The sequence below is a fragment of the Herpailurus yagouaroundi genome, unplaced genomic scaffold (assembly GCF_014898765.1).
Source record: "Herpailurus yagouaroundi ecotype Mexico unplaced genomic scaffold, PumYag 250, whole genome shotgun sequence".
Lineage (NCBI taxonomy): Eukaryota > Metazoa > Chordata > Mammalia > Carnivora > Felidae > Herpailurus > Herpailurus yagouaroundi.
Window position 1 is genome coordinate 20,876,662 of NW_024412467.1, and position 26,968 is coordinate 20,903,629.

General features: G+C 40.9%; 2 protein-coding genes across 28 annotated transcripts in view; one reads left to right on the plus strand and one right to left on the minus strand.

Annotated features, from left to right (window-relative positions):
• FARS2 (phenylalanyl-tRNA synthetase 2, mitochondrial) overlaps nt 1–17,960 on the minus strand; it is a 621,462-nt gene extending 603,502 nt beyond the window's left edge. For 5 of the 22 annotated variants that reach the window (XM_040460415.1, XM_040460414.1, XM_040460407.1 and 2 more), the window contains exon 1: nt 17,428–17,588. The gene's annotated coding sequence lies outside the window, so the exon portion shown is untranslated. Of the gene's footprint in view, nt 1–17,401; nt 17,592–17,624; nt 17,647–17,718 lie in introns of those variants that run through there. The other 17 variants (XR_005786117.1, XR_005786118.1, XM_040460419.1 and 14 more) reach the window with 11 other exon arrangements.
• A 110-nt stretch (nt 17,961–18,070) lies between these two features.
• LYRM4 (LYR motif containing 4) overlaps nt 18,071–26,968 on the plus strand; it is a 184,149-nt gene continuing 175,251 nt past the window's right edge. The window contains exon 1 of one of the 6 annotated variants that reach the window (XR_005786119.1): nt 18,071–18,402. Coding sequence is in view for 3 of the 6 variants with exons in the window: in XM_040460428.1 (XP_040316362.1) it covers nt 18,317–18,402 (86 nt within the window). In the remaining 3 variants the exon portion in view is untranslated. The remainder of the gene's footprint in view (nt 18,403–26,968) is intronic. The other 5 variants (XM_040460428.1, XR_005786120.1, XM_040460427.1 and 2 more) reach the window with 5 other exon arrangements.

Below are 26,968 nucleotides of genomic sequence, written 5' to 3' on the forward strand. Positions count from 1 at the left end.
ACTTAGAAGCCAATTAGAGGTAAAATAGGTAGAACTGAGTGATTGCTTGTATTTACAAAGAGGGGTGGAAGCCAAGGATGACCTGAGTTAGGACAGCGAATGTCCACTGAGCGATAAGAGGACATGTTTCTGTCACGTGCAGGGCTTCAGAATGTGCTCTGCAGCCATGGAAGAGATGGAAACATAATGGTTAGCACAGTAGAAACATCCTGGCATTATTACAGCCTAACCAGGGGCTCCCAACCTATTTCAGCCTTAAAATAAATTTTAACTTGGAAAAATCATCCAATCTCCACAAGATCAAACATATATATATATATATATATATATATATACATACATATATACACATACATACATATGTGTGTATATATGTATGTATGTGTATATATATGTTTCATCTTGTGGAGATTGGATGATTTTGTAAATATGATTTTATATATTGGATGATTTTATATATTGGCTGAAATATATATATATATATATATATATATTTTAAGATTGATGTTTAATGAATGAATGGCTATCCAATGATAAAGGATGGTTATAGTTCCTAAGGAAAATCTATACTTCAGAGTACATAATCAAACCAGGCTTGGGGCGCCTGGGTGGCGCAGTCGGTTAAGCGTCCGACTTCAGCCAGGTCACGATCTCGCGGTCCGTGAGTTCGAGCCCCGCGTCAGGCTCTGGGCTGATGGCTCAGAGCCTGGAGCCTGTTTCCGATTCTGTGTCTCCCTCTCTCTCTGCCCCTCCCCCGTTCATGCTCTGTCTCTCTCTGTCCCAAAAATAAATAAACGTTGAAAAAAAAAATTTATAAAAAAAACCAGGCTCTCAACCCAAAAATCAGTAATAATAATAGCTAACCTTCCTACAGTACTTTCTACAAATCCAGCACTATTTTAAGTGCTTTGTATGTATTAATTTCTTTCATTATAACAACAGCCTGGGACAGAAGTACTTTTATTTTTTCATTGAGATATAAGTGACATATATCGTTATATTAATTTCAGGTATACAACATAATGATTCGATATTGCAAACCGATGACCACAGTAAGTATAGTTAGTTAAAATCCACCACCAGAATCACAAATTTTTTTTCTTTTGATGTGAACTTTCAAGATCCACTCTCTTAGCAACATTTTAATGCCCATTGTATAATTCAAAATTATTTAAAACCATTGATAATCACAGTAGCTTTTTATCACTGCATATTTTTCCAGTCACTATACTATGTGCATATGTTTGAAAAATGAGTGGACAACATGTTAGAAATAAAGGGATTCGTGGGGCACCTAGGTGACTCAGTCAGTTGAATGTCCAACTCTTAATTTCGGCTCGGGTCATGATCCCAGTCATGAACTGCACTGAGCGTGGAACCTGCTAGGGATTCTCTCTCCCTCTGCCCCTCTCCTCCACTCATGTGCTCTCTCCCTCTCTCTCTCTAAAATTTAAAAAAAAAAAAAATTTTTTTTTAATTAAAAAAATAAAAAGAAGCATAGGGATTCCTAAGCCTTTTCTTTCTGTGGTTCCACAGTTGACTAGCACACGGACTGGAAATCACTGTTCTAAGTGATTTAACTGACAGGACCATGAATCTTTTAAAACTCATATCCCTAATCCTAAACTTGCAGAACCTGTAGAATAGCATTTCTAAGAGGGAGAAAAAATGCAGTTGAAAAGAACAGGTTCAGAGAGAGTCTAGCAAAACACAAAACGAAAGAACAAGTAGCCAATATTCACTGAATACATACGGTATGCAAAGTAATGATCATTCACTCTAATCATATTTAAGCATTTTATTAATCATCTAGTATATGCAAAGTGTTAAGCAAACAACTGTAATAAAAAATAGACATAGTCTCTGTCCTCATGGAATACACAGCCTGATAACAGAGAAAAAGATTAATCAAATAATCACACAAAGAGATGTAGAACTCAAGCAAGACTGCTGTAATGACTTTTGTTGCCTTTTACAAAACAAATCAGTCCCTGTTCTCTTGGTAACTACTTCAATGTCATTGTATGTACCCAACATGCTTACCTACCCATTCCCAGCTTTCAGAGCCTATATATCTTGGGGACAACTGGACCCATTCTTGCCTCTAGGATATAGGCAGGTGACTCAAACCTAAACTAATTGTAATCCTATGCCCTAACTACAGTGATTGGTTCAAAGACAGATGAGCACACAACTCACTCAAGAGTTGAACAGATAGGATTATTGGGCGCTCCTGGTCAGCAAACTCACTCTTCTGATGTTCTGGAAACAAGTACCCCAGAATTGTTGCTGGCCTTCCACAACTAAGAGAGGATGCCAGCCTGAGGATGAAGCTGCCATTGTACAGGACAGAGTGAAAACAGAACAAAGCCAGGTCTTCAACAATATCACTCAAATAAACCACTCCTAAAGCTTATCTGACTTCTGAACTTTCAAGATACATGACACAGTAAGGCCATTATGTTGGTTCAAATTTATTTGACCTGCGTTTTGTTACTTGCAACTGCAGTCACTCTCAGCAAAAAATACACTCACAACATTAAGAGGGCTTAAAAGAGGAAGCTCTGCTTAAACTCTGAGAAGGTATCTTTGAGTTAAGTATCCCTTACACTAATACTGGACAAATTAGGAAAGGCGGAAAAACCATTCCAGGCTGTTGGATCAGCATTTGCAAAGACCTTCAGGGTCATATTGGCTGTGTTAGAGAGTTTACACACTTTTTTAGACTTTATTCTAAAAATGATGCAGGGAATTTGGGGAGGCAGGGGAAGGAAGATCAGCATAAATCACTGTCATATTAATCTATACTGAACATTTTATGTTAAAATAGCTTTCAAGACCATAGAAAAGGATTTTCAGAAAACAGTGTAACTTGGCACCCATGGAATCTCCTCTACAAAATCTTTAACAGAGGGACATTCCAACTCAGCTTGGACACTATGGTGAAACTGACCTTATTGTGATGAAATGTATTAATCCAGGATGGTTTACCCAGAGGCTTTAAAAAGTAGGGGGTATAGGCAATTCTTGGAAGACCAGGTGTCTACAAATAAAAGCAGCACCGTAACTATCATCACAGCCAGGTCTCAGGAGGCTGGAGGTGCTCTCACTGCACCTGGAAGCCAAGGCATGAATGAGATTTCTAACAGAGCTTAACATAAATGGTCAGGCACATGCACTTACTTCAAAGTGCTCAAAGACTTGAACTAGATAACACTGTCCATACCTTAAAATGTCAAGGAGAGAGGAAAGTATGCCTGATAAGCTTTCCTGTATTTAATGACTTAGCCACTTTCACTTTCCCCTGCATTCCAGAATATATATATTATAAAGATAATTCTACCAATAAATGAATTCTTATTAACTAAAGCTAACTCTGTATCACTGTCTGCCAATATTACTGCAATCCATTTCACACAGCCAGGCTTTTATTACTCTTAAATATTATTAGTTAACTCAAGCTCACCATTACACAATATACAGGACACAGGTTTGCCAAGGTGAATTGCTTTGGTTGTATTCAGCAAATAAATTTTTAAATTAAAAAGCTATGAAATATTAAATCATATAAAAGTATTCACTACAATAGCAAAAAGTCATGAATTCTCTATTTAGCTTCCACTGATAATAACATTCTCCAGGATAGTATTGCAGTCGATTTATGTATACGTCCCAAAATTCATATTAAAATCTTAAGTTAAAAACCCAGGTGATGGTATAAGGAGATAGGGTCTTTGCGGGTGATTAGGTCATGAAGATTCCTAAGGAATGGGATCAATGCCCTTGTAACAGAGGCCCCAGAGACATCCCTTGCCCCATCCATGCGAGAACACAGCAAAACAGAAGCCATCTATGAACGAGGAAGCTCTCACCAGACATTTATTCTGCCAGTGCCTTGATCTTAAACTTCCTTGCCTCCAGACCTGTTAGGAATAAATTTCTGTTGTTTATAAGCTCCCCAGTTTATGGTATTTTGTTATAGTAGCCCAAACAGACTAAGACAAGTATCCAAGATTCTAAGATATTTCTCTAGACTGTGGCCAGCTGCCCAGTTTGCACACCTGGGGAGGAGGGGAGCCAGCCCCGAGCTCAGTAACTACTTCAGAGGCACAGTCCACAGTGGGAGAAAGCAATCCCTTCCCTGGAGTGTGGTGGGAAGATGGTATATAGCCATTCAAAGGACAAAGGTCCCTTCCTGCACCCACCAGCCAGAGGCCATTTATCGATGTGGTGGAGAGGCACTTCCCCAGAACCAGGGCACATGGAGCAGGCCCATTAAGACATCGGGGTTTAAATCCCAGCCAAGTGCCAGGGAGGTGTGGGAGTCAGCAGAGTGGGACAAACCGCCTCATTCGCGACTGCGGCACTATGAGGTCAGCCTGAACAGAGTGGTTTGGGACACCCGATACAGGGAGGAGAGACTGGGGTGTTGACATTTTTCTCCCCATCACCATCAAGGTGTAGCTTCAGGGAACAGACAGGGGCCCAGACAGTGGAGGTGAACCGCCTACACCAAACCATGCCCTTCTGGCACCTGGTAACTGCGTATCTACTGGAGCAGAATTGACACTGAGGAACCAGACAGCCCTTCCTCCAGACCAGTGCTGCCACCAGTTCGAAGGCACCCATAGTTTTGTATTTACAGACGTAATTCTGGGACAATTCTTATTACATACGGTTTTTTTTTCTTCCTTTTTTCCTTATTTCTTCCCTTCTCTAGTCTGGTTATTCTGGTTCTTGGTTTGCTTAAGCAGACATATTTAATCTATTCTCTTTATACCTGTTCTATATCTCCTTCTTTATTTTCCCCTCTCTCTCTATCTGGATTAAGCAGTATAGTTTCCCTGCCTGGTCAATTTTCTTTTCTTTTCTTTTTCCCCGCCCCTGTCATTTCTCTTTATGGCATAAGGCCTCTTCCACCAACACCTCCCCGCCCCATTGGGTTTTGTTGTTGCTGTTTTTTGTTATTTGTTGTTTTGTGTGTGTGTGTGTGTGTGTGTGTGTGTGTGTGTGTGTTCTTTTGTTTTTTGGGTTCTTTGTTTGGGGGTATTTTGGGGGTGCAGGGGTTGTTTTTTTTTTCAGGGCTACTTCAGTGAACAACTCAAAGCACACCTGGTGAAGGGTCCAAAACATCACTACAAGTAGGGAGATAAAGCAACCAAAGTCACAATAACAGAGAGCAAGTAACACTCCAAAAAACACCTCCTGAAGGGTCAGGCCCTGGACAGTGTATGACCCCTCTTTAATATAGTAGTGCTCGCAAGTGCAGGGCACATGACAAGCTTTTAAAACACATATGGGACAGAAAACTAGCCAAAATGATGAAATTGAAGAATTCTTCTCAAAAGAAATTCTAGGAAGAAACGACAGCTAAAGAATTGATCAAAATAGATATAAACAATATAACTGAACAAGAATTTAGAATAATAGTCATAAGATTAACAGCTGGGTTTGAAAAAAAGCATACAAGACAGAAGAATCTATTGCTGAAGAGATCAAGAAACTAAAAAATAGTCCTGAAGAATTAAAAAATGTTGTAAATGAGGTGTAAAATAAACTAGAGTCTGTGACAGAGAAGATTAAAGAGGCAGAAGGGAGAATAAGTGAAATAGAAGATAAAATTGTGGAAAAAGATGAAGCTGAGAAAAAGAGAGATAAATTCTAGACCACGAGGGGAGAATCAGAGAACTAAGTGATTCAATGAAACATAATAATATCTGTATCATAGGAGTTCCAGAAGAAGAAAAGAGAGAGAAAGGGGCTGAAAGTGTACTTGAACAAATCATAGCTGAGAACTTCCCTAATGTGGGGAAGCAAGCAGACACTGAAATCCAGGAGGCACAGAGAACTCCCTTCAGACATAACAGGAATCGAACTTCTGCACAACAAATCATACTGAAACTAGCAAAATACAAAGATAAAGAGAGAATTCGGAAAGCAGCTAGGGATAAACGGGCCTTAACCTACAAGGGTAGATACATAAGGGTAGTAAGAGACCTATCGACTGAAACTTGGCAGGCCAGAAAGGAGTGGCAGGAAAATTTCAATGTGCTGAATAGGAAAAATATGCAGCCAAAAATTCTTTATCTAGCAAGCTTGTCATTCAGAATAGAAGGAAAGATAAAGGTTTTCCCAGACAAACAAAAACTGAAGGAGTACATCACCACTAAACCAGCCCTACAAGAAATCCTATCGGGGACTCTGTGAGTGGGATGTTGCAAAGACCACAAAGGACCAGAGACATCACTACAAGCATGAAAACTACAGATACCACAATGACACTAAATCCATATCTTTCAATAATAACACTGAATGTAAATGGACTAAATGATCCAGTCAAAAGACACAGGGTATCAGAATGGATGATCCATCTATTTTCTGTCTACAAGAGACCCATTTTAGACCAGAGGACACCTTCAGATTGAAAGTGAGGGGATGAAGAACCATCTATCATGCTACTGTAAATCAAAAGAAAGCTGGAGTAGCCATACTTATATCAGACAAACTACATTTTTAAACTAAAGCCTGTAACAAGAGAAAGGAATTATATCATAATTACAGGGTCTATCCATCAAGAAGAGCTAATAATTATAAATGTTTATGTGCCGAATATGGGAGCCCCAAATATATAAAACAATGAATCACAAACATAAGCAATCTTATTGATAAAAATATGCTAATTGCAGGAGACTTGATTATTCCACCTATAACAATGGACAGATCATCTAGGCAGAAAATCAATAAACAATGGCCCTGAATGATACACTGGACCAGATGGCCTTGACAGATAAATTCAGATCTTTCCATCCAAAAGTAACAGAGTACACATTCTTCTCGAGTGCACACGGAACATTCTCCAAGATAGATCACACACTGGGTCACAAAACAGCCCTCAAAAATGTAAAAGAATTAAGATCATACCATGCACATTTTCAGATCACAATGCTATGAAACTTGAAATCAACCACAGGACAAGTTTGGAAAAACCTCAAAATGCATGGAGTTAAAGAACATCCAACTAAATAATGAATGGGTAAACCAGGCAATTAAAGAAGAAATTTAAAAATATTTAAAGAAACAACAACAACAAAAAATGAAAACATGACAGTCCAAACACTTTCGGATGCAGAAAGGGCAGTCCTAAGAAGAAAATACATTGCAATCCAGGCCTATCTCAAGAAACAAGAAAAATCCAAAATACAAAACCTAACAGAACATCTAAAGGAACTAGAAGCAGAACAGCAAAGAAACTTCAAAGCCAGCACAAAAAGAAAAATAATAAAGATTAGAGCAGAAACAAACATATAGAATCAAAAAAAAACCAGTAGAACAGATCAATGAAACTAAGAGTTGGTTTTTGAAAAAATAAACAAAACTGATAAATCCCTACCCAAGACTTCTCAAAAAGAAAAAAGAGGACCCAAATAGATAAAATCATGAATTAAACTGGACTTATCACGACCAACCCCTCAGAAATAAATTATTGGAGAATACTATGAAAAATTATATTACAACAAACTGGACAACCTGGAAGAAACAGACAAATTCCTAGACACCCACACACTACCAAAATACAAAGAGAAAGAAATAGAAAATTTGAACAGACCCATAATTAGTGAAGAAACTGAGTCAGTTATCAAAAATCTCTCAACAAACAAGAGTCCTGGGCCAGACTGATTCCCAGGGGAATTCTACCAAACATTTAGAGCAGAGTTAATACCTATCCTTCTCAAGCTGTTCCAAAATATAGAAATGGAAGGAAAGTTTCTGGACTCATTCTATGAAGCCAGCATAACCTTAATTCCCAAACCAGATAGAGACCCCCAGAAAAGGAGAATTACAGGCCAATATCCCTGATGAACACAAATGCAAAAAATTCTCAACAAGATACTAGCAAATCAAATTCAACAGCATATAAAAAGAATTATTCACCAAGATCAAGTGGGATTCATTCCTGGGCTGCAGGGCTGGTTCGATATTCGCAAATCAAGCAATGTGATACGTCACATTAATAAAAGAAAGGATAAGAACCATTTGATCCTGTCAATAAATGCAGAAAAAGCATTTGACAAAATACAGAATCCTTTCTTAATAAAAACCCTCAAAAACGTCGGGATAGAAGGAACATACCTAAACATCATAAAAGCCATATATGAAAAGCCCACAACTATTATCATCTTCAATGGGGAAAAACTGAGAACTTTCCCCCTGAGACCAAGAATACAACAGGGATGTCCACTCTCACCACTGTTGCTCAACATAGTGTTGGAAGTCCTAGCATCAGCAGACAACAAAATGAAATAAAAGGCATCAAAATTGTCAAAGAAGAAGTCAAACTTACACTTTTCAGACAATATGATACTCTACATAGAAAACCTGACAGACTCCACCAAAAGATTGCTAGAACTGATACAAGAATTTAGCAAAGTCACAGGATACATAATCAATGTACAGAAATCAGTTGCATTTCTATACACCAATAATGAAGCAACAGAAAGTGAAATCAAGAAATCGATCCCATTTACAACTGCACCAAGAACCATAAAATACCTAAGAATAAACCTAACCAAAGATGTAAAATGTCTGTATGCTGAAAACTATAGGAAACTTATGAAGAAAATTGAGGAAGACACAAAAAAATGGAAAAACATTCCATGCTTATGGATGAGAATAACAAATATTGTTAAAATGTTAATACTACCCAAAGCAATCTACACATTCAATGCAATCTTAATCAAAAGTGCACCAGCATTCTCCTCAAAGCTAAAACAAACAATCCTAAAATTTGTATGGAATCACAAAAGACCCTGAATAGCCAAAGTTATATTGAAAAAGAAAACCAAAGCAGGAGGCATCACAATCCCAGACTTTAGCCTCTACTACAAAGCTGTAATCATCAAGACAGTATAGTATTGGCACAAAAAAGACACACAGACCAATGGAATAGAAAACCCAGAATTGAACCCACAAATGTATAGGCAACTAATCTTTGACAAAGCAGGAAAGAATATCCAATGGAAAAAAGACAGTCTCTTTAGCAAATGGTGCTGGGAGAACTGGACAGCAACATGCAGAAGAATGAAACGAGACCACTTTCTTACACCATACACAAAAATAAACTCAAAATGGATAAAAGACCTAAATGTGAGACAGGAAACCATCAAAACCCTAGAGGAGAAAACAGGCAACAACCTCTTTGACCTCAGCCGCAGCAATTTCTTGCTCAACACATCTCCAAAGGCAAGGGAAACAAAAGCAAAAATGAACTACTAGGACCTCATCAAGATAAATTCTGCACTGCAAAGGAAACAATCAACAAAACTAAAAGGCAACTGAAGGAATGGGAAAAGATATTTGCAAATGACATATCAGATAAAGGGTTAGTATCCAAAATCTACAAAGAACTTACCAAACCCAATACCCGAAAAACAAATAATCCAGTGAAGAAATGGGAAGAAGACATGAATACACACTTTTCCAAAGAAGTCATCCAGATGGCCAACAGACACATGAAAAGATGCTCAATGTCACTCATCATCAGGGAAATACAAATCAAAACCACACTGAGACACAATCTCACACCAGTCAGAGTGGCTAAAATGAACAACTCAGGAAACACCAATATGGAGAAATAGGAACCCTCTTGCATTGTTGGTGGGAATGCAAACTGGTGCAGCCACTCCGGAAAACAGTGTGGAGGTTCCTCAAAAAAATTAAAAATAGAACTACCCTACGACCCAGCAATAGCACTACTAGAAATTTATCCAAAGGATACAGGAGTTCTGATTCATAGAGGCACATATATCCCAATGTTTATAGCAGCACTTTCAACAATAGCCAAATTATGCAAAGAGCTAAATGTCCATCAAGTGATGAATGGATAAAGAAGATGTGGTTTATATATACAATGGAATACTACTTGGCAATGAGAAAGAATGAAATCATGCTATTTGCAGCAATGTGGATGAACTGGAAGGTATTATGCTAAGTGAAATAAGTCAGTCAGAGATAGACAGATATCATATGTTTTCACTCATCTGTGGATCTTGAGAAACTTAACAAAAGACCATGGTGGGAGGGAAGGGGAAAAAATAGTTACAAACAGAGAGGGAGGGAGGCAAACCGTAAGAGACTCTTAAATACAGGGGCGCCTGGGTGGCTCAGTCCGTTAGGCGTCCGACTTCAGCTCAGGTCATGATCTCACAGTTTGTGGGTTCAAGCCCCGTGTTGGGCTCTGTGCTGACAGCTGAGAGCCTGGAGACTGCTTCAGATTCTGTGTCTCCCTCTCTCTCTGTTCCTCTCCCATTCATGCTGTCTCTGTCTCTCAAAAATAAAATAAAACATTAAAAAAAAAATTTTTAAAGAGACTCTTAAATACAGAGAACTGAGGGTTGATGGGAGGTGGGGGAGAGGGGAAAGTGGGTATGAGCACTGAGGAGGGTAACTGGGTGTTATACGTAAGCCATGAGTCACAGGAATCTATTCTCAAAACCAAGAACACACTATATACACTGTATGTTAGCCAATTTGACAATAAATTACATTAAAAAAAAGAAAGATTGTGAAATAGAAAATCTGTATATTGGTCTCTGCCCCCAGTTCCTGGCTCCTAGAACCCTTATAATTTTCTAACCAATACGAATCCTAGAAGCATCTCTTGTTCTAATATTTGGTCTTTGACCCCATCAACACAGGGATCACAAAACCCTTGAAAATTCCTAAGTGATAAGAGCACTAAGAGCATTGTTATTTCTAAAGAAGTGACCTTGGGTGAGCCCCTGTAAGGCTCCTGAAGGGACTGGTCACCAGAAAGACCAAGCCAGGATTAGATGCTTGGGATTTTCAGCCCCATCCCCCCCACCCCCATCCCACTTCTCTAGTGAACAGAGGGGTTGAAAATGCTGCTAATTGATCATGGCTACATGAGGAAGCTTCCATAAAATCCCAATAGTATGGGGTTTGCAAAGATTCCAGGTGGGTGAACACATCCACACAGGTGGGGCAGTTCACCCCAACTCCACAGGGACAGAAGCTCCTGCACTCAGGGCCCTCCCAGACCTCACCCAATGTATCTCTTCATCTGGCTGTTCATCTGTGCTCTTCATCACAGCCTTTAATAAACTGGTGAGTGTAAATGTTTCCTTGAGGTTTGTGAGCCTCTCTAGTAAATTACTCAAACCTGAGCAGAGAGTCACGGGAACCTCCAATTTGCAGCCAAATCCGACAGATGGCATGGGCAACCTGGGGATCCACTACTTGCAATTGGAGGGTAGGGAGGGCAGTCTTAGGGGAATGAGCTTTACCCTGTGGAATCTGATGCTATCTTCAGGCAGTGTCAGGATTGAGTTGAACTGTAGGATACCCAGCTGGTGTCGCAGAGAACTGTTTTGGTGTCGGTAAAAATCCCCACACATCAGGTGACCAGAAATGAAGTGTTCTGTTTGAACAGCTAAGGAGACGCACAGGAAAGAAACACACAGTAGGGAAGAACTGCAGGATTTTTCTTTACAAAGATATACCGTCCTTCCAAGATATCAGTTAATATCACAGAACTCAGTTTCTGTATGAGACATTGACCTAGTATTTCGTCAGTGACTAGGCAAACGCAGGCTGCTGTGTGTTTTTTTTTCCTAAACAGAGTCAATCCTAAGTGCTGCAAATCCTAAGTGTTTTCTGTACACAACCACTGATCTGAACAAACAGATGGTGGTTATTACTCCCTACTCAAAGAAGTCAATCAGGGCTTCAAATCTGTCTTTATAAGAATTTTTTTTTAATTTTTTATGATTATTTTTGAGAGAGAGGAACAAAGCACAAGTCAGGGAGGGGCAGAGAGAGAGAGGACACAGAATCCAAAGTAGGTTCCAGGCTCCGAGCTGTCAGCACAGAGCCTGACACAGGGCTCAAACCCACAGACTGCAAGATCATGACCTAAGCCAAAGTCAGACACTTAACTTGCTGGGCCACCCAGGTGCTCCTGTCTTTATAAGAATTACTGAAATGAGATGTTTGCAAACTGCCTGGCAAAGCTTTTGGAAAAGAATATAAACTTTAAGCATTATCATCACATAGAGCTAGCTGATGAACAATTCATTCTGAAATATACAAACAATAAGAAAATATAATTGCTCTAATTCACCCCTCATAACTAGTATGAAAAAGAATGCAGGTGATCTATAGCAGAGTATTACTATTAAAAAAAAAAAAAAAAGGCAAGGGAGCCTGGGTAGCTCAGTCGATTCAACGTCCAAGTCTTGATTTCAGATCAGGTCATAATCCCAGGTCATGGGATTGAGCTCCACTTTGGGCTTGGTGCTGAGCATGGATCCTGCTTGGGATTGTCTCTCTCTCTCTCTCTCTCTCTCTCTCTCTCTCTCTTTCTCTCTCTCCTCTCTCTCTCTCTCCCTCCCTCCCTCTCTCCCTCTCCCTCTCTCCCTCCCTCCTCCACCTCTGTCCCTCTCCTCAACTCCATGTGCTCTCTCTCTTAAACAAACAAACAAACAAACATTACCATAAACCACATTGTAAAAGAATTCCCATGTTGGTAAGAGTTTGTAGTAGGAAAAGATGGTTTCTTTCCTTCAGAAGGCAAAGAATTTGTTTCCAAAAAAAAATGCTCTAGAAGTAACATTTGATCTACTTTATACAAAATCAATTGTCAGTTTTATTGTTGTTGTCCAAAAGTAAGGGAACCTTTAGCCTCCAATCAATGAAGCTAGACTATCTAGCTGCTTTCTAACTTTCTTAGAGAACAGATTTTCTTAGGTAAGACTCTCCAGAAAGGAGAGTCTCAGAAATCCCCCAAAAAGTAATGCCTGTTGCACACATGAACAGACAACCTAAAAAGGGCATTTGATTGAGGTCTTTTCTAAGACACGTTAATAGGAAAAAAATTTTTTTTTCTCTTACAAGGTTAAATAAAAAGCTAGTATAAAAAAATCAATATTTGAGATTTTCTGAATATTTGTTAGGAGCTAACCAGTTAGCTTTATAAATAAGTGCAATCCAACTAAATTAAAGTTCAGATATGGTTGAAATTTGCCCATGTTATCCAAGAAAAATTAATACACTTCAAACTCCTGAAGCTTCCACTGAAGACTGTCTGTGAAGCAGTGTAGCATCATCGCTAGACAGATCAGGTCCTCGGCCAATGCCTACCCTCACTGCTTCCTAGCTGTGGAACATTCCGACTCAATAACCCAACCTCTCAGCTTCCCTGTCCTTAAATGAAGTTAACAGCTTTCTTTCCCATCAGGTCTCCAATCAACTGAGACCATACAAGTACGGAGCAGGTGTCCACCATCCAGGGAAGCTGCTGTGCCAGGCTTCCCAGCTGCATCTCCTGCACTCCCCCTCAAGTACCCTCCAACTCCCCCCTCACAAGTCTGTAGGCCTTGATCATCTTTCCCCAGACCTCACTCACTCTCTCTCTTCTACCCTTTCCAAGAGTTAAGCTTTATCCTGCAGTAACCATCGCACCCACACACCAAACCCTGGGATTCCTTTCAAGACCCAGATCAAACATAAATTCTCTCAAGCCCAAATGAACACTACCTCCTACAAAAGCCCCCTAATTCCCACAGATTAACGCTTCTCTACCAGGCTGCATCCAATCACCTGGGGAATAAAAAACAAAAAAAATTAAAAACAAAATCCTCCTGGAGCCTGGGCCATGCTGACTTTGTCAGTCTGAGGTGTGGCCCAGGCACTACCCATGGAAGTGACCTCTCATGCTGAGATTCCATGCTTCTCCTCAAGCACTTTATACTTTGTTTTAATTACATACAAACTGTATTTAAACTATAAACTCTTGGAAACCTAGATCAGTATTTGATTGATAGCCCTCAAATATCCACAGGAACTGTGGCTTGAACTAACAGGCTGGTCAACTATATGTTAAACACAGAGGTAAACAGAATTTCAGTACTCCTCAAATATAGCATTCAAAAGTATGGTTTAAAACAAAAACCTAACAACACCTAAAAAACTAACCTATATTTCAACAGATGTTAAAGTCTACTTATGTGAACTAGCCAATGTATAAGAAATAACTTATCCCCAAAACAGAAGAAGCATCATTAAAACAAAGCAGGCACAGGACTAATCACGTCTGGTTTCACAGATGGTCCTTCCCATCCATCTCCCAGAGTTCCCTGAATGGGTCATGCTCCCTCATGCTTCAATTCTCTGAATATACACTACAACGTCTTACCACATTCTTCATCTGGGTTACTAACTAATTGGGGAAACACCTTCTATGATGGAAAGCCTCCCCTTAGGTCAAAATCCGAGTTGAATGGCCCTCTTCTGTACTCTCCAGACACTTGGTAACATAGCACCTCACAAAACAAATTAATACTTTGCTTCTCTAGTTCCCTGTCCAGTTCTGGGAGGACCAAAAGGCTCTGTTCATGGTAACTCCATCATCTTAGATAATGTATGGCACTTAGGAAGTGTTCAATCAATGTTGAATCAATGAAATCAAAAAGGCCTTCAGTTTGTTCATCTGTAAAAAGGAATTGATATCCAAGGTCTCTTCCAGCTTCACATTCTATTACAATAATGGTTCAATTAAAAAAAAAGTGAAAATTACATATAATAAAGACTTAGATCCATGTTTGGAGTGGAATAATTTCTAAATCATAATATCACAAGTCACTCATTTATATAAGATTTTCTTTGTACATCATTTTAAGCCTGGGGAACCTGGGTGGCTCAGTCTGTTAAGCACCTGCCTTCGGCTCAGGTCATGATCTCAGTTTGTGAGTTCAAACCCTACATCCCGCTCTCTGTTGTCAGTGCAGAGCCCACTTTAGATCCTTTGTCCCCCTCTCTCTCCCCCTCACCCCCTCATAAATAAATTAATTAATAACTTAGTATTTAAGCTTAAGACAATAAATTGCTGTTACGTTACTATGTTTAGAGAAATTTCTCTTCAAAAAGGATTAAGCGTTCATTAGCAATCCAGCAACCCGAATTTTAATATGAAGTAATACATCATTAAAACTTTTTTGTGTGTGTTTATTTATTTTTGAGAGAGAAAGAGAGACATATCATAAGCAGGAGAGGGCAGAAAGAGAGAAACAGAATCCGAACTAGGCTCCAGGCTCGGAGCTGCCGGCACAGAGTCCGAAGCAGGGCTCAAACTCACAAACCCTGAGACTGTGACCTGAGCTGAAGTCCGACGCTTAACAGACTGAGCCACCCAGATGTCCCATACATCATTTTAAATCGGTAGTTAAAGAACTGTAAGTTTTTACATTTTGAGGCTTAAGTGGTAGTAGATGGGTACCACTAGCTAATAGTCATTACCTAAGAGAATACTCAGCCCAGAATAGAATGCATATTAAAGAACATATGAGTAAGTAATCCTCACGTACTGGCCTAATTCCTTTCAACCTCAAACAGAGCTACTATTCAAAATAGTCATCTCTGCAATAAAGATGTACAAAAATAGAGATTTAGCTTTGGAATGCAATTTTTTTTATTAGTTGTTCAAGACAACAATATCCAAGATGCTGGTAAATTATTTCAAATACAATAAAAATATTTTTGTGAGGACTTGGCTTAGAATCTACTGGGAAGCTATCACCGACCTAACCTCAACTATTCTTTGTACTAACAGATGACTAGCTACCCAAACTAAACTTTAAATATTTATTTGGAAAGCTTTCTTTGATTACGACAAAGTTAAAGTCCTTGATCTACAATAACTGTATAAATGATTAAATCACCTGATAATTAGACATAAACAACTGTATACAGTAATAATTATTCCAACCTTATTTTATAGATGGAAGCAAAATATAATGCAATCCCAACTATTTTTTAAAGTTTATTCATTTAAGTAATCTCTACACTTTACACTGGCCTTCCTCCAACTCACAACCCCGAGATCAAGAGCCACATGATCCACTGATTGAACCAGCCAGGCAACACTACAATTCCCAATATTTTTAAACAAGCCAAAATAACTTTTCTATTTTTTTTCTCTTTTACCTTGATAGCTTTCTCTATTTTTAACTTGCAGGAACGTTGTAGTTTTCCCAGGTGCCCCATTTTATGTCATTAGCACTCATATACCATATTATGAGAAAATGGCTCTAGATCTTACTCTGTAATAATCAATTACCTTGGTCTTGAATCCTTTCAGTAATCTCAAGGATAAACTCAAAATATTAAAATCCCTTTCAGTAATTCTGAGGCAAGACTTGCCCAATGACCTGATCAACCTGCAAGAGTGACAGAAGCTTGACTACTCTGTAAAAAAAACCTTATTTTGATACTCACAGATGTGGGACACCATTAAAAAAAAAATCAAACAGGAAACTTAAAAAGATTTTAATAGAAGTATGTTCTCTTCCATGCCTTTTTTTAAAATGCCACTGCAGGGGCGCCTGGGTGGCGCAGTCGGTTAAGCGTCCGACTTCAGCCAGGTCACGATCTCGCGGTCCGTGAGTTCGAGCCCCGCGTCGGGCTCTGGGCTGATGGCTCAGAGCCTGGAGCCTGTTTCCGATTCTGTGTCTCCCTCTCTCTCTGCCCCTCGCCCGTTCATGCTCTGTCTCTCTCTGTCCCAAAAATAAATAAACGTTGGGAAAAAAAAATTAAAAAAAAATAAATAAATAAAATGCCATTGCATTATAACAAGTAATATTAACAAGAATATCTGGGTGCAAGGACACCAGGCTGCAAGTACACTAAAGTGCATCGAGATCAGAAAAGTGTTTCCATCTCTTACAGTTTCTGAAAATACGAGGTTTTGATATAAAGCAAGTGTCATTTTAAAACCAGATGAACTTAAAGAGACGAAATACAACCACAACTGAGTGGTTGAATTAAGATGGCTGTTGAGGGAAACTTGTTTTTTACGTCTAAAGTTACTCCTACCTGTGATGTGAGCAAGAAAACTGTGACTCTTCTAACGTTGTCTATATAGACAGAAACACTCCCAAAATAAGACAGGTGCTTTACAAACACACCTAGTTTTAACTAGAACTAGCTCAGGCTTCTCTACGCCCGGTCCTACGTTCAAGAACCAGAACAACTAAATTTATCCACCACGGTAACAAAGTGATTCTGAAGTGCTGATGTCTTCAGGAAAAGACCAAGAGAGAAAACTTAGCCATGAAAAACTTCGTGAGAAAACTTGCTCAGCTTCTAGTTTTGGGTCTGAAATTATCTCAAGAGAGTTCTTAAATCCTTTAAGTTTTCCCAATTAACCACTCACGCCACCCCACCTTTCGTACACATTAGATGACAAAAGTCCGCGGGACTCTCAAAAGCAAAACCTCGAAAGCTCAAAGAACACCCGGAAAGGGGGGAAATTCCACGGCCAATAACTCTCCCCGCCACCACCGACCGCCCATGTCGCACATCACGCTGCAGCGAGGCAAACACTCACCCACCGCTCGCCCAGGAGACACAAACCTGGGTGTTTCAAAATCTGAAGTGCGGTACGCTGCTTACTCTCCTGGGAGGTCTCTTATCCGCCGCACCCCCTCCCCACCTTAGAGATACCTCCACAGCATGCTGGGCGCTGCCATTTTGACAAGAAAGGGGGCCTTGCTATCAAGGCCCTTAGCCGGTCGTCCTGAGCAGAGCCTAAGAACCAGGGAGTCCCTCACCTGTCGACTCAGCGCCCCCTACAACCCATCCCTATGCTCAGAAAGTTCCCTGTACAGGGGGTCCACAGACAGAGAGCCGTAAAGTAAAGGCAACCTGGAAAGCCCGCTCGGCCTCTCAGGCAGCGCGGAGGGCGGCCCCAGCGCAAAGGGCGGGTCATCTGCGGGCGAAGGCGGGGCGTCGACCCACCGCGCTCCTGGTAACCGTGGCAACGAGGCCTTGGGCCTTGCAGAGATAGCACTGGGAGCTGCAATATGAGGCTAAATGTACCCGCCACGACCTAGGCAGTTCTCGAAGGCGCTCCTTAACGGGCAACGCGCACTCAATGCTAGAAACTCCGCCCTGCGTCCCTCCAGGCTCAGACCTTCCCCTGTGGCCGTCCCCCTTCTTCCCCCTCAGCTGCTGTACGCCTCCTCCCAGGCGCGGGCAGAGAACGGCAACGCCTCCCTGTCGGCACCTCCCCCTTAAGCTGCCCGAAGCCCGCCTGCGCCCGCCTCCCCAGCGGCGCGCGACGCCCAGCGCCCCGAGGTGCGGGCCGGTGTTCTAGGTCGAGGTGCGGCCCGCTAGCGAGACCGAGCCCCACTGTATTTTCTTTTATTTCATTTCACTCAAGGTTTTGCACAGACTGAAGTTTTGTCGGTTAGGTTAAACTCGGGACCTCCTCAAAAAGGACCCCTTTTTTTTTTCTTTCAAAATGGCAGCCTCCAGCCGCGCACAAGTGTTAGATCTGTACCGGGCGATGCTGAGAGAAAGCAAGCATTTCAGCGCCTACAATTACAGGTGACCCAGTGGGCGGCGAGGGCCGGGAGGTCCGGGGTGCGGGGAGCTCCTGTCCCGCGCCGGAGGCTTTGGAATGGGGATGCAAAGGCTCCGCCGCCGAAAAACGTGCCCCTGTCGACCAGCGTAGCTCTCTGAAACCTTCAGGGAAGAGCAGGGGGCTTGCCCTTTATTGTATTAAAGAATAGGTTCAAATATTGTGAAGTTTTCCCCCAAATCGAATACCGTGGTTCTCTAGGAGTGTGGTTACTAGTGTGTTTCTGTGGACGTGGAAACTGCAAGGGTTCAAGCTAGGAACCGTTTGTCGCATGTGTAGAGCTTCAGGATTGGAAGAGTTGATAGTGGAAGTAAGCAGTCAGTAGCACATGTCCGCAAGCTGAAGACTCACTCTAGCCACTTCTTTAATAATAGCCTACGTGTCTTAACTAGCTTTCTTGGTTGCAAGAATCAGAATCAAATCACTTCTACTTAGGGCACTGGCTTTGCGGAGGGGGTCGGGCGAGGGCAGGGTTTGTAAAGGAAATTCAAGTAGCGGTAAAGGAACGAAAGTCTCACAATCTTCCAGGAGCTGAAACGTTTCCCTTGGCCTCACAAAATGGGGATGCAGCCTTAAAAATCTTAGTAGCAGAAGGATGAGAGTCTAAACTTACATCCCTCAATGTGTTGCACGACTTTCTCCGTGCCTGCCCCTTCCTCATATATGCTCTTGAGTTCCTTATACTCTTCATATATTTTTTTTGGTCTACCTCCCAGCCTCTGCTTCCTTTTTTGCTTCCTTATAACTTCTGACCCATCGTTACTGTATGGATTCTGTCTCTGCGTCCTTTCAGATTTGGTGTTTCCTACCAACTACCTGATCCTGTCTGAGTATGAGCCATATTTAGGCGAGATCTGACTTTGGGTGATTGGCCAGGCCAAGCGTCCTAGGAGAGAGCCTATCCTTGGAAAGATCTGGTTAGATAGGCGCCACCCTCCCAGTGAGTTTATGAGCTGTGAGGCCTTATAAGTAGACCCAGTACAATGTAGGTTATGGGAACACTAAACCTCTCAAGCAGTGGCTAATTTTTAGATACCTGCATGGTAAAGGTATATTCATCCTATAAATTTGAGAACATCTGGACCATACCAGTGAGACCAAATTTACCCAGTCAAATGGCTGAAAGAAACATTTCATGAGAGACCGTGGTTTTACTTAATGACTTTGCCTTTGGAAGGTAAGGTTTATAAATATCAGGAATACTGGTAGAATTTTTAACAAAAAATTAACCTAGTACTTAGCACCAAGACTTCACCAAGTCTATTGAAGAAACCCACAAAATATGCAAGTGAATAAATGGTAACCAGTTATTTACATTACATTCTGGAAGAAGATATTTTGTCATTTAAGTTTACTGAGCATAAGCAAGAATTAGGATAGGCACACAGGTCACACACTGAAGAGACAGCAGCAGGGATAGGGTAGATGAGAAAGCACATCATGGAAAAGTCAAGTACGAGCCCTCAGAGAATATATAACCTTCAACAAGTCGCTCAACCTTAGTATTTCAATTTTCTTGTTTGTAAAATTAGCCTGTTGGACTAGGTAATCTCTAAGGACTCTTACATTTCTAAAAATCCATTCGGAAATGATTTATGAGCCAGGTGCTGAAATGTACACTTGAGGCAAAGTTTTATCCAGTGAATAAATGCCAAGTCAACAGGAGTAAACTGCAGGAAAATCATTCAAAGCTCATAGGCAGAAAATTGGAAATGAGTTTCTGTAGGAGCCACTGTAAAGTAATAGACATTTAGAAAGTAGTTGCTCAAATTATACTTTGAGTAATGCTTTTGAACCAAATTTATTAAATACATGTAAATGTATTAACTGTAGGGATCTGGTAATCATTTTACACTTTCTTGAAATCATGGACCTAAAACCTGAGATTCCTACCAGTATGTCTAAGATAATAAATGTACTTTTTACAAAATAATGTTCTTCTTGTATATTAAGGCTATGTCTTGTGAATTTCAAAGATGTCCCCTTCCCCCCTGTAAAGTTCTTTCTATTGTCTTTAAACATTCTTTAAACAGTCTTGTCTTGAGTTCATCCTCTTTTGAGATTCAGCTCAATCATGACCTTCTCAGGACAGAGGTTTTCCTAATTTCCCTCATCCACAACCCCACCTCCATCTAAACAGGTCCTTTTCCTAAGTGTCATTTTACTTCAGTGCTTCCAAAAACTTTGCCTCTGCCATACCAAAACCTAGATATAGGAAGATGAGAGCTTTGGGCTCAGCAAGGCCCATCAGTGGCTTTTTTAACAGACCTTTGTGGGACACAGTTATAGAAACCATTTTTGCAAACTGTGTTAAGTGCTGTGATGGGCATGCACAGGGGATAGAATCAAGAATATATTGGATCAAAGGCATAAAGCAGCATAGTATGTTCAGATAACAACAAACAGCAGAAGACTGTTTAATTTCTGAAGAGTTAAGTGTGATTCATGAGGTGACAGAGGATGAGACTAAGGTTAGAAAGGGCCACATACATATTCAAGGACCTAGGCACCATGCCTTGGACATGGACTTTATTCTTAGCTAACAGGCAACCAATAAAGCATTTTAAACCAGAGAGAGACATGGCCAGATTTATGTTTTAGGGAGATCACTGGCAGTAGTGTAGAAGATAATTTTGAGAGCTAGATACAAGGACACCAAATGGAAGTTCATTACAGCAGTGCTGAGGAGAGATTAGGGTCTTAATGAAGGCAGGAATAGTGGATGATAGAGAAAAAAAAGGCATTTTAATATAGGATAAAATTGTTAGAACGCTATGAATGATTGGATTCAGGAAGAAGGAAGAGGATCCAAGCAGAGTCTAGAATCACAACCAGGCTACTAGTTAAGAGGAGGCACAGAAAGATTAAGTGTAAAGTTCTGCCATTAACTGACTTACAGAAATAGCTGGTCTTATGACAAGAAGACTCCTAAATACATCTTAGGACATCTTGAGTAAATGTCATCTGATGTGCAGCAAAGGCAGTTATGCACAAGCATCTACAGCTCAGGGGAGCAAACAGGGCCAGAGTTACTATCATCACTTATTTGCTGTGTGACCCTGGGGAAGTCATTTCACGTCTCTGTTTTGCAGTTTCTTAATCTATAACACAAAGATAATGATTTATTTCTCATACAGTGATAGAGGTTTAAATGAGTTAATACATGTCGAGTGCTTACAATTATGCCTGGCACAGAGTAAGTACCCAGTAAGTGGAATTATTATCTTAAGAGGAATTAAAATCTTGGTATTAGGTGAAATTTCCAGGAAGAGTATTTAGGGCAGTAGCTCTCAACCAGGGGCAATTTTATTTGACAATGTCTGGATATATTTTTGTTGTCACAGCTTGGGTGGGAGGATGCTGCTAGCATCTAATAGCTAGAGGCCAGGGATGCTGCTAAACACAAGAAAGCCCCCCATAATAAAGAATTACCTGGGGCCACCTGGGTGACTCAGTCAGTTGAGTGTCCAGTTGATCTTAGCTAGGTCACGATCTCAGGGTTTGTGAGATCAAGCCCCACATCAGGCTCTGGGCTGATAGCATGGAGCCTGCTTGGGATTCTCTCTCTCTCAAAAATAAATAAATAAACTTTTGGGGCGCCTGGGTGGCGCAGTCGGTTAAGCGTCCGACTTCAGCCAGGTCACGATCTCGCGGTCCGTGCGTTCGAGCCCCGCATCAGGCTCTGGGCTGATGGCTCGGAGCCTGGAGCCTGTTTCCGATTCCGTGTCTCCCTCTCTCTCTGCCCCTCCCCCATTCATGCTCTGTCTCTCTCTGTCCCAAAAATAAATAAAAAACGTTGAAAAAAAAAACAAAAACAAATTATCTGTCCCAACATGTCAAACATGCTAAGACTGAGAAATCTTGGTATATGGTGAGAAAATTAGTGGGCTAAGGATGCTGTTCTAGAGAACATCAAAATTTAAGGAATTAGACAATGAAGAGCCACTTAAGGACAAAGAAGAGCCACTTAAGGAGACCAAGAAGACATAGTCTAAGGATATGATCCTCAAATTTAATGGTCTCAGGATCCTTTTACATTCTTATATATAACTGAGGACCCCCAAGAGCTTTTTTGTGTGCAGCATAGTTATCAAAATCGTATTAAAAATTAAAACTAAGGGGCGCCTGGGTGGCGCAGTCGGTTAAGCATCCAACTTCAGCCAGGTCACGATCTCGCGGTCCGTGAGTTCGAGCCCCGCGTCAGGCTCTGGGCTGATGGCTCGGACACTGGAGCCTGTTTCTGATTCTGTGTCTCCCTCTCTCTCTGCCCCTCCCCCGTTCATGCTCTGTCTCTCTCTGTTCCAAAAATAAATAAACATTGAAAAAAAAAATTTAAAAAAAATTAAAACTAAAACATTTTAAAACACCTATCTTTAAACGAAATAATAAACCCATTACACACAAACCTAAATAACATTTTTATGAAAAATAACTTTTTCTTCCAAATTAAAAATTAGTGGCAAGAGTGACATTATTCAACAGTTTTGCAAATCTCTTTAACGTTTGTCTTAATAAAAGAAGAGTACATTCTTCTATTTGTTTCTGCCTTCCACCTCTTGCTGTATCGCATGTCATTTAGCCTCTGGGAAATTTCACCATACACTCATAAGAGAGTGAGGAAGAAACAAGCAAATATCTTCTTGATATTGTGAAAATACTTTTCCTGATGAAGCTGCTGAAATGTCTCAGAGACCCCCAGTGGCCCCTGAGCCACACTTGGATAAGTACTCCAATGTCTAAAAGGGAGAAGAGAACAAGCAGAGAGAGTAGTGTCACAGAAGTCAAGATAGTCACATGTTTGGGGAAAGTGGTTGTGGTCAGGGTCACTTGCTTTAGCAAGATCTAATAAATAAAGATGGAAATGTGGTCCCTGTTTGGGGCAGTATGGAGATCTCTAGGGACCTTTACCAGAGCAGTGCCAGTGGCTAAGGCAGAACCCAGATTGTGGGGCTTGAGAAGTGAATCAGAAGGAAGTAAACAGCCACAGTGAGTGTAGACCAACCCGCCACTGCAGGAAGTCTGGTTAACGTGATATGGGAGTTTGGATAACTTCGAGAGCGGGGCCGCACAAAAGGTGAGAGGCAGAGTATCTGACAGCATGGTTGGTCCTGGGACTTGAGGGGGAACACTTTCTCATCAGTTAGGGTGACAAAAGTGACCACGTGGGAAGGTTGGGAAGTTCACATGATTCGTGCCATGCCTGATTGCCAGTGTCTGGATAAACTGGAAGGTAAGTGGATGTTGAGGAAGCACTGTGTTGTCAGATTTATTGTTATACGTATCAAATACTATTGTAGGTGTACTTGTCTCAACCATTTGTTCCTTGAATGCCTGTATTCCGTTCCTATCTTATGTCTGTATTTCTAGTGCTTAACACAATAACTGCCTAGTATATACTTACGAATATTTGTTGAAAAGCAAGAGGAAATTGTATTCAGAGGTAATTTTTATCAGCCATTTTGCTATTACACATTAAAAATATTGCAAATGTGGGGCACCTGGGTGGCTCAGTTGGTCACACGTCCGACCCTAGATTTCGGCTCAGGTCATGATCTCACGGTTTGTGAGTTCAAGGCCCACATCCAGGCCCTGTGCTCACAGAGTGGAGCCTGCTTTGGATCCTCTATCTCCCTCTCTTTGCCCCTCCCCCACTCACGCTTTTCTCTCTCTCTCTCTCTCTCTCTCTCTCTCTCTCTCTCAAAAATTTTTTAAATGTTAAAAAAATATTTTAAAATGTGAGACAAAGCAAAAATAATGCCCATGTGCTTACCACACTGAGTGTCAGAACTTCTTTTTTGGTAAATTTTTGAGTATTATATAGTTCCTGTAACACTAAGCACTGTGGTAGGAGCTGCAAATCAAAATTAGCCTCCCATTAATGGTACGAAAATGGTAAGTACTGTTGACCTTAAAAAACAAAAGAGCCCTTTATTTTACCAGCATAATGAGTTCCTTTGGGAATAGCGGAGGACTTGTGATTCAGGACTTGCAAGCTGTGACAAACTATAGGCCAGGGGGTCTGGAGAACTCAGGAGAGGAACATTACAGAGAAAAAGGAAGAGGTTGGTAGGGGCTGCTTGGAACAAAAGACTGTTGGAGGGTGGCGATGGCTTCTTATTGGCTGAGTCGTGGCAGTTTCTCCTTGGCAGGGCTGTTGCTGGGCAAGGAGAAAACCTTCCTTCCTTCCGCTGGAGTAGCAAAGTGAACTAGACCAAAAGTTCATGGGTGAGCAGTCCCCTACGGGACTTCTCACCTGCATTTTAAATAAGATTTCCCTTCACTAATTTTCATAGTATCATCAGGAGTTTATCAGTAAAGTACAAAGGAGGAAAGGCTGACCTCATAAACACCACCTTAAAAATGGATATCATTAAGAATGCTTTTGACTATAAGTAATAGAAAACCTTTACACAGTACTCAAGTAAAGGGTTTATTCTCACATAGAGAAGATCTGGAGGTATGTAGCTAAACTGATTTAGCTGCTAGATGATAACATGTCTGAGTGTTCATTTTCCTCTCATGCATATGCCTGATGGTTGTAAATGGCTGTCAAGGTTCCAAATATCATATCTTTATGCAAGGCAAGAAGAAGAAAGAAGGATATCCCAAACAGGAAAGGGTAAGTTTTCTTTTCACAAGGAAAGGGTAAACTTGCCTGCAGCCTTTCTAGTGAACTTCTGGTTACAGCACTGACCAGGACTCTGTTACAGTTTTATCACTTGCTGAGCACAAGGCTGGAAAATGAGGATGTAGCTATTCCAGGCTCTGCAGTGGAAGGCAGCAAGAGAAAAGAGTTGGGAATGACTGCTGGGCCAGCCAGCACTTGGTGTCTTCCATAGCTGGGGGCATGTAGACATGGGTGGAGGAGCACACCAGGCACAGACGATGAGGTACTGGGGAAGTAAAACACAAGGGCACATCAGAACCAGAGGTAGGTAACTGGCTGAAGCATTGGACTGGAGTTCCATCATAGATGACTTTAAGTGCTCAGCGAAATAGCCAGCAAGTGATAAAATGGGTCTAAAAGGAAAGTAAAGACAGAAAGGATAAACGGCGTGACTAAGGTCTCACAGCTGGTAACTGACAGAATAGGAGCTAAAAAGCTTCCCAGCCCCCAGTGCACTGCTATTTCTATGACTCCACGCTTTTCCATGGAAAATTCCTACAACCCCATGCATCCTTGACTTGACCTTCAGAAGGTTTAGAAACATCAATCCAAAGATATTTATTTTCATGGTTTCTTTTACAGCTGAAGTAGCTAAATAGACTCTTTAGTTTCGTGACTGATAAACTGCTAACTGTTGATAAATGTCAGGTCTCCAGTACTACCTGCTACACAATTGAAGGCAACATTATTGAAGTCCCTGATTGAAGTCTTAACAAATGGACTAAATAATGATTCCTATTTAGTAATCTGTTCTCTTTGAACTAGAAGCTGAGGACATGGAACCTGGAGCTTCTGGACACAGCAGGAACCAAGTAGAGGGTTTACTTCACAGGTTTCTATACTCATTGTTGCAGATCTTTTCACATTAACAACCTTTTCTGCCCCATGTGCTACTGATTGATCAAGAATGTAAGGTGAATAATACTAACTGACGTGAATAGTGTTAACACTAAGCACCTTTCTAAAACACCTTTCTTTCTAACACACCTTTCTAAGATAGGAAAGCTCTACTAAAGACCTTACTGCCAAATATTCTTTGGACAAATCAGTTTGTTTCTAACAGTTCCTGGCCTTTCACAGAATATATGTTATTGCACTAGAGCCTCGGGCTAGTTATAAGTTATAACTATATAACTTATATTAAGATGGCCCTGCAGGGGCGCCTGGGTGGCGCAGTCGGTTAAGCTTCCGACTTCAGCCAGGTCACGATCTCGCAGTCCGTGAGTTCGAGCCCCGCGTCAGGCTCTGGGCTGATGGCTCAGAGCCTGGAGCCTGTTTCCGATTCTGTGTCTCCCTCTCTCTCTGCCCCTCCCCCGTTCATGCTCTGTCTCTCTCTGCCCCAAGAATAAATAAAAACGTTGGAAAAAAAAAAAAAAGATGGCCCTGCAGTTATCGTAGTATGGTTGGGCCTAAGAAATGTACACATAGGACAGCTCAAGAAACTCAACAGAAGAAACAAATGCAAATTGAAACAGTGACCAAACACTGGAGATTTGCTAAACGTAGTGGCTTTGAATGAGACACTTGTCACACAGATGGATGTTTTGCCAGACTCCTATATCATACAGATATTGTGAAAATAATGCTATAGTGATTGTGTCAGTTCTCTGGCCCTACCGTTGACTTCAGGTGTAGCTTCGTACATCTGTTCTCATGTAGAAACTTTAAATCCTTAAATATGTTTTTCATTTTTATAAAGATAACTTTAGCCTCCCCACTGAAACATTCTTTACTTTGTTCTCAAAGTAAAACCTGCCTTTCTGGAGAGTGTGATGCTAAGTGAAATAAGCCATACAGAGAAAGACAGATACCATATGTTTTCACTCTTATGTGGATCCTGAGAAACTTAACAGAAACCCATGGGG